Source organism: Rattus norvegicus, chromosome 3 (assembly GCF_021556685.1).
Source record: "Rattus norvegicus strain SHRSP/BbbUtx chromosome 3, alternate assembly SHRSP_T2T, whole genome shotgun sequence".
Lineage (NCBI taxonomy): Eukaryota > Metazoa > Chordata > Mammalia > Rodentia > Muridae > Rattus > Rattus norvegicus.
In genome coordinates, this window is record NC_141536.1 from 75,539,975 (window position 1) to 75,553,726 (window position 13,752).

Here is a 13,752-nt window from a genome sequence, read left to right on the forward strand (position 1 = left end):
ATCTTCACCAACTCAAAAACTAAGAATGTTAGCAGATATCATCTGAAGACAAGAACAGAGATTTTCCCCCAACACTGTCCCATAAAGTCTCAACATGATGCTCTTACCAATGTATTTTTAAAGTGCCTTGATTTATTACTTTTTTTCAATCAACCTATTACCACAGTGAAACATGGTGTTTGGTATAACTTAAATTATATTCTCATACATTACTCATATTGGCTCAAGAATAAACTATTCCATTTCTTTCAATGTGAGAACTTTTATACCCACACATTACAGGAGTTCTATTCCTAATATTACACACTATAGATCACAGAAAAGAGATGTAAAATAGTAAAATTTGAACATTCACCAAAATACTGACATCTATTACACGATGGAATTGAAACAAAACAAAAACCATGAACATGTAGATTTTAATCTGTTCCTTTACTGATGATTAAAGTCAGATTCAAGTTCTAGTCAGAGTAGTCATGCTGATGATTATTTCATACCTTAAATTTTATTCCAGACTTGAACTCACTTTTTTGCCCCACAACCTCCTCACAGCATTTTTCACCTCTGCATTTCTGAGTGTGTAGATGATGGGGTTCATCATGGGGGTAATAACCGTGTAGAACACAGCCACAAGCTTGTCTTCAGTGTAGGTGGAAGCAGGTCTCAAGTAGAGGAAGATGGCAGGTCCGAAGAACAAGACAACCACCATGATGTGAGATGCACAGGTAGATAGAGCCTTGCGCCTCCCCTCAGCAGAGTGATTCCTCAAGTTGTATAGGATAACAATGTAAGAAGACACCAAGAAAAGGAAGGAAAATACAGAAAATAATCCACTGTTAACAAACATAATTACCCCTACCACAAAAGTGTCAGTGCAGGCCAACTTGAATAAGGGATGGAGGTCACAGAAGTAGTGGTCAATAATATTGGGACCACAGAAAGGCAAAGGGATAGTGATGAAAATCTGAATAATAGAATGAAAAAATCCCCCCACCCAGGAACCAGCCACCAGGCGGTGACATATGGGCCTACTCATAATAGTTGTATAGTAAAGAGGTTTGCAGATAGCCACATAACGGTCATAAGCCATCACTGTAAGCAAAAGTATCTCAGTGACCCCAAAGAAGTGGAAGAAGAAAATCTGAGCCAGGCAGCCCTTCAGAGAGATGGTTTTAATCTTGTGAAGTAAATCAGTGATGAACTTAGGGACAACAGTAGAGGAGTAGAGGATCTCTACCAAGGATAGGTAGCTAAGGAAGAAATACATGGGGGAATACAGACTCTTGCTGATGTTGACTGTCACAACAATGAGGCCATTGCCCAGCACAGTGGCCAGATACACAGGAAGAAACAACACAAAGCACACCTTCTGCACCTCTAGGTCCTGGAAAAGGCCAGTGATGATCAACTCAGTCACATTTACATTGGCCATGAGTTCAGTTCAAGTGTGCTGGATACCAGCAGTCGAGGGACCTTAAATAAAACAATAAATAATTGTGATACTGTTCACGTATTTATTTTAGGAAGAATATCACTGTGTGACAGAAACTAGAGGAATGACCTTAAAAGAGAAAGAAATCAGACATCCATGGGAGCTAAAAGAAACTGACTCAAAAGGCTAACAACTTAAAGAAACCTTATTCAGCAGCAGCAAATTACATGAAAACCCAAAGGTACAACAAGCAATATGCTTAAATTCAGTATGGCATGTGCTATGAAATAAGAATAGTGATTTTCTGCAATGCTTTAGAATCGCCAGGAGTATCCATTCACCTAAGAAATCAAGTTGCTGAATAGGGAGATGACACAGAATCACCTTCCCCATAGTCTTGCTCACAAGCACAGGGAAAATGCATGGTCAGATTTAAGAATGCAGATGGTGGGACTAGGTTGTGATTGCACAGAAGACCTAGGGGCAAGTAGGAACTAGAAAGTGCTCTGATGATCCCATTATCTTCCAGGCTGCCTGACCTTGCAGCTTTGATGTCAACGTTTCATTGGCCTGCCTATCCAGCCAGACACACTGCAAAATTTTACCTACACCAGATTCCTTGTGTGCCCTTTCCTCCCCATTCTTGCTGTCATCTCCTCACACACAGAAAGCAGATTCACAAATTACCATACCAAAGTCTTTAAGTTTCCAGCTGCCAAGTCATACCCTTTCTGTAACAAAAATCAGAAAATTGATTTACCACACACCCTTTCTTCCTCAGATCATTCTGCTACTTCAGAATAACCAAGGCAGCTGGGGATTTAGCTGAGTGGTAGAGTGCTTACCTAGGAAGCGCAAGGCCCTGGGTTCAGTCCCCAGCTCCGGAAAAAAAAAAAGAACCAAAAAAAAAAAAAAAAACCAGAATAACCAAGGCAAGCCTGAGTCCCTCTCACTACCGTGTAATGACTTACTACCTGGGAATAACCAGGGAAACTGAATTCCTCTAACTGGATTTTAATGGCTTTAATATCTGAGCCACACAACAATTCTTTTTCTTAACCAGCAAACATCAACTTGAATATTTTGAAGTCAAATCCACTTTCATATACCTATCATGTTCATTGGCACCAGAAATATCTATCCCTGTTTTTTCCAGGCCTATGCATCTTCTAGGATGCAAAAGCAGTCCTATTGGTTCACGAAGTTTGTATAGATTACACAATCTCACCTATATCTTCTCTCTAAGCACTGGGTAAGTTCTTCAACAATCTCCCTTATGTAAAAATCTAACCACACTTCTCTACTAAAACTTACCAACTGTTCCCACTGCCCCAGCATGAGTTTTGATATTGTCAGAGGACATGTAAGAGCCTTCTTAAACTAATTGTAAACACTTTGCACCTTTATTGTCATCCCCTAACTGAAATTAAAAAATCTTGTTGTAACATAAAGTGCCCTCACTTCTTTCTTTCATATGTCTTTCTTCCTAAGTTGTACAATGAACCAAACTGCTATAAGAATGAAGTTCCATGGTTTTCTGTTCCAATAGTACTCCATCATGTTCCTTTCAGCAAAACTAATAGGATCTTTTATTATTTCAGCTTCTTCTTTATATCTCTTACTAAAAAATACATTGGCAACTATTGAAATCATGATAACTTATTTTGTAATTGTTTGCATCTTGAGTTAATAGAAGAGAATATCATTTCAAAGTTACTAAAAAATACATTGTCAACTATTGATATCATGATAAATTATTTTGTAATTGTTTGCATCTTGAGTTAATAGAAGAGAATATCATTTCAAAGTTACCTAACATATCAAACATTTATAACTACTCAAACTATATGCATTAATATATTCAGCATGTACAATAAACTTGTGAGTTCGGCGTGATTATTCACAGAGAAGTGAATAAATTGTCTAGATTTACACAGCACCAAAGCCAGGATCTGCAGAAATCTGGCAATCAGAGACCTTCTGTAACTACCACACTTTACCTAAGAAGAATAGGGCACATGTGTGGCACAAAAGTAAATAGAAATACAAATGACCAACTATTAAAAGCAAGGGATACACTTATTTGACAACCTAAACCACAATTCTCACCTGATTGAATGTTGATCTATTCTTTATCTATTAAAGAAATGAAGGTAAATTTACTAGAATCACTCTGAAACACTCAGAGAGGAGCAGCTCATATAAGAATCCATGTTTCCAAGCTCATCGACAAGAGGGGAATACATAGTAGCTCTCCTCTTTGAAAATTAAGTCTTATCTATCTATCTATCTATCTATCTATCTATCTATCTATCGATCAATCTATCATCTCAGCGTTTCCTGTATTTTTCTCTATCTCCCCCACTTCTTTGTCCCTACTACATTGCATAGTTATTAATTAATATATCCTCTCCACACACAATGGTGCCTCACATAGAAATATAGACGTCAAAGTGACCAAGACATGGAAGCATAAATCAGCAAATGAGCATGTAAAAGTCTATCAAGTAGTCTCTTAGAATTTACAATAAAGAAAGTGATACCATGCCTGAGAAAAATATAAAGCAGAGCCTTGTGTAGCAATTATGTCTAATCACTACACACACAAATGCACACACACACGCACACACATACACATACACACACATACACACACACCAACACACACACATATAAATACACACACACCACTACACACACACCATTACACATACACACACATAAATACACACACCACTATACACGCACATAAACACACACACACAAACACCACCACACACACATAAACACACACACACGCATAAACACACACACACACATAAACACACACACATAAACACACACACGCACACCACTAGACACACAGACCCACACACACCAATACATACACACACATACACACACAAACACACACACCACTAAACACACACACACACACACACACACATACATGCACACATGCACGCATGTACACAGGCACATACACCACTACACACACACATAAACACACACATACACATGCACGCGCACACACACACACACACACACACACACACACATAAACACACACAGTTTAACCAATTTAAGGAATAAAGTCTGAATCTAGGACAAAAATACATGTCCAGTAGAATGTGGTTGCTAAGAAACGTTGGTCTTTGCACATCGCCCCAAGTCACAAGAGCTGCTGTGCACTTGCTCTGCCTTGGAGCAAAGAGTTGAATGAGATGGAACTGAAAGACACTCAAAAAGCACCTAACATGTCCTTCATAGTACAGCTGAGATGGGAGTGATCACTGTACTCTTTCTTTCCTTTTAAATCCAAGTTCTTAGCAAATAAAGTCACTTTACTAACAGCACCTCATAGCATATGTCTCACCATGACCCAGGGCACCAAATCCAGATCAATATCAGCTAACCCCTCTAAGGGTGATACAGAAAAAATTCAAAAACATATTTTACTTCCTATTCAAAGATGAAGTGACAAAAGCAAAGAGGGGTTAGTTAGCTTTCCAAGGCCACACTCTACTTACTTCCCATTACTAACTTAAAACCGATACTCCATCGCATCTACCGCTTCCTGAAGGATCTGGGTGGTGATACAACCATGACTCAAAGATCTGACCTAGCCACAAGGAAAAATCACCAGTGGTCTTGGGAGCTTTATAAAACAAGATAGATAACACATAAGACAAATCACAAAGAAAACTCAGGGAAGGTGGTAAATCAATGAAAATATATGCATTTAAGAAATAAGAGCCACAAATTTAAAATCCCTGAAATTTTAAGATCTTGTTGTGTTGTGGGAATCCTACCTCCTCATTCAGACTCCAAGAACTGTGAATAACCAGAACCTTGAACTATTTAAAAGTAAATTTTGCTACACACTGCCATCAAGAGACCAACTTCCCCATAGAATTCCTGTTCTCTAGAGTAAAACTTTGCCAAATGGAGTATGATGCAAGGTCAGGATAAAACTGTTTCAGTGAATTTCATGCATAAGCATAAGTTTTTAGTAATTCAGTAGAAAGATAATGAAAGAAACAACTTTCAAGGATGCTTTCCCACACATTAACCCTGCAAATAAATACCGGATTATAAATGACATAGCCCTCCGGGCACTAACTCTGGGTAAGCAGTTGATGAACTATGCACTGCAATCATGCTATGTCTCCCCATCTCTTCTTACTCTCCCCTCTTTCTACTTCTATACAGAATGAAAGTCTTGGCTTTTCAGATGCTGCTATGCCTGTCACTGCTTGCTGCAGCCACAGTCAACCTCACTATGATCTTTGACATTGTGGCTGACAGCAAGCGTTTGGGCCTCATCTCCTTCAAGTTGTTTGCAAATGAAGTTCCAAAGACAGCACTTTCATGTTCTGATAACCAGAGAAAAAGGATTTGGGTATAAACACTGCTCCTTTCACAGAATTATTGCAGAATTCATGTAACAGTGTGGCAACCTCACATGCTGCAATGACATTAGTAGCATATCCATATACAGAATGAAATCTGAGGGTGAGAATTTCAACCTGAGGCAAGCAGGACCTGATGGCTTGTCCATAGACATGCTGGACAAAGCACCAACCTTTCCTAGGTTTTCACCTGAATTCCAAGACTGAGTGGATGAATGGCAAACAGGTGGTCTTAAAGAAGGTGAAAGCCATTGTGGAAGCCAGGACAGTTTGGGGAATGGCAAGACCAACAAGATTATCTTCATTGCTGATGGTGAACTCTAATTCCTTTGACTTGCAGACATCTTGCACACAGGACCATGTCTTCTGTAGCTCAGGAGAGCATCTACAGTGCTATCCTGTCGTCTCCACTCCCACTAAAGGTTTTTAGGAGCCATATTTTCCTGATTCTTCTCCAAGCTTAGCTGACCTACAGAAGTAAGTTTCTTCCAATGAATCAAAACTAAATAGGAAAATAAATAAATAAGGTGGAAGTATTAATCTAAGTTCATAGAATCTTCTAATTCCACACCCATCTATTTAGGTGTAATATTCATCTATAAAACCTTTAGTCCACCCCTGTCTGTGTCAGTGAGGATAGTAGTCATGATCATAGACTGGGATTAGAAATTCCTCTGAAAGGGATGCCATCTAATCATTTCATTCAATCATTTAACATATAGTATTAAACCCTATGATGTTCTAAGAACTATCATTAGTAATAAAAAAAGAGAAGAAGAAAAACAAAAATTATAAACTCATGGAAGTAACAACGTCATATTATTCCTACACATAATGGGAGCTGAGATAAGCATAAATAAATACAATTTAATGAATAATTCAGTAATAATTCTATGGTAACTTATCTTAGCTCTCCAGTATCATAGGTTTTGGTTAATATTGTGCTTTCATCCTCACTCAATTCATATATATATATATATATATATGTATATATATATATGCAGTCCTTAATGATACATTACAATAACAAATAACGATGTCAAATACACTACAGTACAAATCCATTACAAATAAGCAACAATACACTTTAAGGCCTAAGAAAAACCATGAGCCAACCCCAAGTTAAGTCGAAAGAAAGAAATAATTAAGATCAGAGACAAAATTGATAAATGGGAAACAAAAAAATCAGCAACAGATTTGGTTCTTTGAAAGGGTAAACAAGATCAGAGAACCCTTAGAAAAAAGAAACAAATAAAAAATAAAAGGACCAATATTTTTTTAATCTATCAACTGAGACATATCCGAGCCCAGATAGAATCACTGTTGAATTCTGACAGGCCTCTGAAGAAGAAATAACGCCAGGACTTCCCAAAGTATTCTGTAAAAGATAAGGGAAAGAAATGCTTCCAAGCTCACTCCAAGAAGCCAGTATTATCCTTATATCAAAGTCACAGACAACAACAGAATAAACCAGTATTCAGTCCCCCAGACAACCATAGATACAAAATTGCTCAACAAAATTATCAAAAAGCAAAGAATTCAATAGTGAATTTTCTGGTCTTGGAAGTTTCTCAGTTGAATACTATATGAATACCATATGAAAGATAGAGAGAAATGACAAACAGAAAAGGTCATTTTTACAGATCTTGCAGAGCTAGAGGCCTAGATGTCAGTGTAAAGATACAATCAATAATAGCCAGGGCGATACGTCTCCACTATAGTCCAACAGGATAGATTGTTTGCATGTTATAGTTTTTAGTTTTGTGCTTTTTGTTGGTTTTGTTTTTGTTTGTGGGTCTCTGCATATCTGTTTCTCATGCTTTTTTCTTTCTTATGGTTCATTTGTTTTATTTGCCTACTCACTTTCTAAAGAGGGGAAGAAAGAAGGTTTCCAGTTGGATGAGATTCTGAGAGGAATCTTGGATGAGATAAAGGAATCATTGATCAGAATATATTGTGTGATAAAAATTTATTTTCAATTAAAAAATAAAATAGATCCAGATATATCATTTGTGACTATTTACTCAAAGACTCCAACTCACTATATTGCAAAGATTCTCATACATCAATCTTTTTTTTTTTATTAACTTGAGTATTTCTTATATACATTTCGAGTGTTATTCCCTTTCCCGGTTTCCGGGCAAACATCCCCCTCCCCCCTCCCCTTCCTTATGGGTGTTCCCCTCCCAACCCTCCCCCCATTGCCGCCCTCCCCCCATAGACTAGTTCACTGGGGGTTCAGTCTTAGCAGGACCCAGGGCTTCCCCTTCCACTGGTGCTCTTACTAGGATATTCATTGCTACCTATGAGGTCAGAGTCCAGGGTCAGTCCATGTATAGTCTTTAGGTAGTGGCTTAGTCCCTGGAAGCTCTGATTGCTTGGCATTGTTGTACTTTTGGGGTCTCGAGCCCCTTCAAGCTCTTCCAGTTCTTTCTCTGATTCCTTCAATAGGGGACCTATTCTCAGTTCAGTGGTTTGCTGCTGGCATTCGCCTCTGTATTTGCTGTATTCTGGCTGTGTCTCTCAGGAGCTATCTACATCCGGCTCCTGTCGGTCTGCACTTCTTTGCTTCATCCATCTTGTCTAATTGGGTGGCTGTATATGTATGGGCCACATGTGGGGCAGGCTCTGAATGGGTGTTCCTTCAGTCTCTGTTTTAATCTTCGCCTCTCCCTTCCCTGCCAAGGGTATTCTTTTTCCTCATTTAAAGAAGGAGTGAAGCATTCATATTTTGATCATCTGTCTTGAGTTTCGTTTGTTCTAGGGATCTAGGGTAATTCAAGCATTTGGGCTAATAGCCACTTATCAATGAGTGCACCCCATGTATGTCTTTCTGTGATTGGGTTAGCTCACTCAGGATGATATTTTCCAGTTCCAACCATTTGCCTACGAATTTCATAAACTCGTTGTTTTTGATAGCTGAGTAATATTCCATTGTGTAGATGTACCACATTTTCTGTATCCATTCCTCTGTTGAAGGGCATCTGGGTTCTTTCCATTTTCTGGCTATTATAAATAAGGCCATTATTCTGCACTACTCACAATAGCTAAAGTTGGGCATATGAATTAAGATTCAAGCAAGAAGTCTGGGGAGAGCAAGCAGTTTGAGCCATTAACATGTGTCTTATTGCAGGTTACATCATTTGCATACATTCATCTGTAATAGTCATGTAGTAATGAGACATAGATCAGTGATCACACTGGCATCTCTGTCAGGGGCTGTGATGGTACCACCATGCAGTGGTAAGACAGTAAATGGGTAAACCTGAGTTAGAAGAACTGATAAATGAAGAGCCTGAGATTAAAGGCTCTTCAATGAACCTCTGGGGTCCTGGAAAAGGAATTGTCCCACCCGGACCCAAAAGGTAGTCACAGGTTTGAATCAGAAGTAAAAAAAAGGCCATTAGATTCCTGGTACATATTTCAGTGGCCATTAATATAAGTTAAATATAACATTAAGTTAATTATAATTTAACCACATTAGATTACCTCCAGTCAGTGCTGGACTCTCTATCTCTGTACTTCACAATTCTAGATCATTAATTGTCTCTTTTTTGTGTATCTTTTTTGTATGGCCAAAACTTAAAGAGCCAAACACTCAATAGGAAAAGAACATAAAACTATGTGCACAGAGAAGATCCCTCCATTCTGCAATTTTCCTTGCAAAGAAATTGCATGTTATTTATAGTTTAATGTAACAGATCAGTGAGAGATTACAATGCTGAGATGATATAATTAGACTGACATATTTCTTCAATTGAGCTTTTTGCACAATGTTTTTAATTCTTTAGCAAATGGTCAGCCCTGAAAACATACATGGAAGTGATGTTATACAGACTGGGTAGGTTGTGTTTAAGAATATGTATGTGTATATATGACTATAACAACAATTAATGAAAAGTGGTCCATTAATTTATTAGATATCAGGAGGCATGTATAGGAGTGCTTGCGGGGAGAGGATGAAAGTGAAAATAAAGTAATTATTTTATAATCTCAAAAGTAAAAGAAATAATTTAAAAACAATGGGAAAATATTTTGCTTTAATCTCTGTGGTTTTCTCCCAGTGAGTATAGAACAAAGAGAATAATGAGCTCTCAGTAGACCCGCAATCCTCAGTAGGTACAATAACTTCTGAAAAAGTTGATAGTTCTACTAGAACAGACTTTATCAAGCTGTGCAGTCCCCAGCCACTCACGAGTCACTGATGAAGTCCTATGTGTAGCTCTAACTAAAGAAACCTAACCTGTAAGAGAATGAAAAACTCTATCTCAGTCAACTTCCTAGAGGCTAACATGTATAATGTAAGCAATGTATCAAGAGACCAGGGTGTACCTTCTCTGTGTTCAGTTCTGAGCCAAAAACTTCAAATGTGCACTAAGAAATATTATAAGAATTTAGCATAATATATAACAGAGAGGCAATTACACATAGAGATATATACATAAAGATATAGATAGTACTTATTACTTATTACTTCAATGACATACTCCCCACCAAAAGCCTCAAACTTTCAAATAGCACTTCAAATCTGCAAGAAAGGAATCAAGAGTAGTCTAAGAAGCTCTACAGGACAGAAAGACCAACAGACTTGGGTACAGTCATCACACAAAATTAATGCCCAGCTCTAATGATGATGGTGGTGGCAGTGATGGTAACATTCTAGAGTTACCTTTCCTCTGATTCATGTTCTTCTCTTAATGTTTTACATATGGGCTGAGGAGATAGATCAGTAAAGTACTTAATTATAAGTATGAGGATCTGAGTTCAACAACAGGAACACAAGTAGATAGTGGAGTGCTTATAAGATCTGGGTTGGACAGGGTCAGGGAAGAATCTATGGCTCACTAGCCAGTCAGATTAACATAATCACCATGTACCAGACAAAAGACTCTTTTTCAAAAAGCCAGCGTGATCAATACCTGTGAAACAGTATCTGAGCTTGACTTCTGCCATACAGATACTAGTAAACACAGCCATGCATACTCACACACACACATATTCAAAAATACACATTTTTATGTATATTATCATATTGAATAATGAAAATAATCACATGAATATCTTCCTACCATTTTCCTTACTAAATGTAGGCAAAAACTATTATTCACAGAAGTTAGATGCCTTGAATTTCTGACTGCAGCTAGCAGGTAATTGAAACATTTTAAGGAATTAAGAGCCAGAGCTCTGTTAAAATTTTATACAGATAAGATGTACTGCTCCCCACTAAATAGTCAAGAAAAAAACTGTAAGAGTTGATGTTACAGCATTGCTTATCAGCTTCAGGAATTGTTCATTTACCAAGTATTTATAAAGTATCAGTTATGATATTCACAGAAAGAGACAAGGAAGAGACAATGAATAGTCCTCTACTTTGAGAGCTTATGGTTTGAGAGGAAAATACACCTTGACAGAACAATGATAGCATGAATGTTTTGGAAACTTAATTCTACTCCAGAAGAAAAGTGGTCAGGAAACATTTCACAGAGGAGATGGTTTTAAAGTAGAACTCTAAGGTTTGCTATATAGGAAATGGAAATAAGTCATCCTAGGCAGGGCAAGTGGTAACTTCCTGGGGAATTGATGACCACTTGTGAACATTCATCCATGAAAAAGAAAAAGTGGAGGCACCAGAAGAAGGAAGAGTATTCTGTGCTGTCATTAAAGCCACTATTGATATACAGCTTCAACCAGCACATATAAAGATGAAAAAGAGAAAAAAATCTATGCTTTAGTTACATCACAGATGTTCCATCTCTCTACTAAGATAGGATGGTTTTTTTCTAGTTCCATTAGATTTCCATACAAATTTCATGATGTACTTTTTAACAGTTAAGTAATATCCCATCGTGCAGATGCCCCGTGTTTTCATTATCCATTTTTCTGTTGAGGGACATCTAGGTTGTTTTGATTTTCTGGCTATTATTAATAGAACAGCAATGAATATCGTTGAGCATGTGTCTTTGTGGTAGGATGTAGCATTGTTTGGGAATATTCCCAAGAGTGGTATAGCTGGATCCTACAGTAGACGGATTCCCATCTTTATAAGGAACAGCCATATTGACTTCCAGATTTGCTATACAAGTTTGTAGTTCCATAAGCCATGGGTAAGTGTTCCCCTTGCTTCACATCCTTGTCAGCATGAGCTTGTGTTATTGATCTTGGCTCTTCTGACAATTATAAGATGAGATCCGAAAATAGATTTGATTTGCATTTCCCTGATGACTAAGGATGTTGAACATTTCTTAGTGTTTCTCAGTCATTTGAATTTCCTCTGTTGAGAATTCTCTGTTTAAATCTGTACACTATTTTTAAATTGAATAATTTGGGTTTTGGATACCATAATTTCTAGAGTTCTTTATACATTTTGGTTATTTGTCCTAGTCAGATGTACAGTGGGTAAAAATCTTTTCCCATTCTGTAGGCTGCCACTTTGTCTTTGCTTTACAAAAGTTTTTCAGTTTCTTGGGGTTCCACCTTAGAGTCTGCACTAACAGTGTTCTATCCAGAAAGCTGTCTTCTAGGCCAATGCATTCAAGGGTATTATCCACTTTCTCTTCTATCAGGATCAGTGCATCTTTTTTCATATTGAGGTCCTTGATCCACTTGGTGTTAAGTTTTATGCATAAATTTATTTGCTGGAGGTCACAGAAGTAGTGGTCAATCACATTGGGACCACAGAAAGGCAGCTGAATAGTGATAAGAACCTGAATTATAGAATGTAAGAAGCCCCCCAGCCAAGAAACAGCCACCAGCGTGTGGCACATTTGACGACTCATGATGTTCATGTAATGAAGAAGTTTGCAGGTGGCCACATAGCAGTCACAGGCCATTACCACAAGCAAAAATATCTCAGCCACCCCAAGAAATGGAAGACAAATATCTGGAAAAGCCAGGTGATGATCAATTAAGTCATGTTATTTGCCCTTGTCATGGGTTCAGTAGAGGGATAGTGGACATCAGGCAGTGAACATCCTAAAATAAAACATTGGAGCACCAGTTTACAACATGTACAGGACGTTAGAGAAAACAACCCACTTATTAATCATTCCTTTAGCCAACAGACAATAATTCAGAATTCAACATAGTACTCTAACTTTTCATGGTATTTCAGTTTACTTAGTTATCATTAGGAAGTAGAAAGCCATATAAATGAATACTAGCCCATAACCACAGAGTTCAATTTTGGGTTCTTCACCTATATTCTTTCTTTCTTTCTTCTATGTATCAAGAGTATCAATTTTCTATTGTATAACATATTAATACAGATGAATGTATGTCTCACCAATAATTCATACTTACCATAATCACCATAAAATATCAAAAGTAATGCTCACTTAAAAATCAAACAAGGGTTCTCACTTCCGGAGCACATATATTAAAATTGGAACGATACAGAGAAGATTAGCATGGACCCTTAGCAAGGATGTCATGCAAATTCATGAAGTATTCCATATTTTTAAATATCTTCAACAAAATCATAGAAGAAAACTTCACTAACCTATAGAGAGATGCCCATAAATATATAAGAATCCTACAGAACTCCAAATAGATTGGACCAGAAAAGAAAATCCTCCTGTCACATAATAGTCAAAACACCAAATGCACAGACTTCTCACCAGAAACTATGAAAGCCAGAAGATCCCGGACAGATGTCATACAGACCCCAAGAGAACACAAATGCCAGCCTAGGTTACTGTATCCAGTAAAACTCTCAATTAACATAGATGGAGAAACCAAGATATTCCATGACAAAACCATATTTACAAAATATCTTTCTACAAATACAGCCTATAAAGGATAATAAATGGTAAAGCCGAGCATAAGGAGGCAAGCTACGCACTAGAAAAAGCAAGAAACTAATCGTCCTGCAACAAAACAAAGAGAAAAAAAGCACACAAACATAATCAC

The 13,752-nt window shown here is 37.6% G+C and overlaps 1 protein-coding gene, 1 non-coding gene and 1 pseudogene across 2 annotated transcripts; 1 reads left to right on the forward strand and 2 right to left on the reverse strand.

Moving 5' to 3' along the window:
* Positions 1-505: 505 nt before the first annotated feature.
* Or4b1d (olfactory receptor family 4 subfamily B member 1D) lies at positions 506-1,432 on the reverse strand. Its single transcript, NM_001000616.1, is given in 1 exon segment — positions 506-1,432. A coding segment is annotated over 1 exon segment (927 nt).
* Olr738-ps (olfactory receptor pseudogene 738) lies at positions 12,468-12,989 on the reverse strand (annotated as a pseudogene).
* On the forward strand, positions 13,196-13,302 carry Rnu6-886 (RNA, U6 small nuclear 886). Its single transcript, XR_015685198.1, has one exon. It is a non-coding gene; the product is annotated as a U6 spliceosomal RNA (small nuclear RNA).
* Positions 13,303-13,752: the final 450 nt, after the last annotated feature.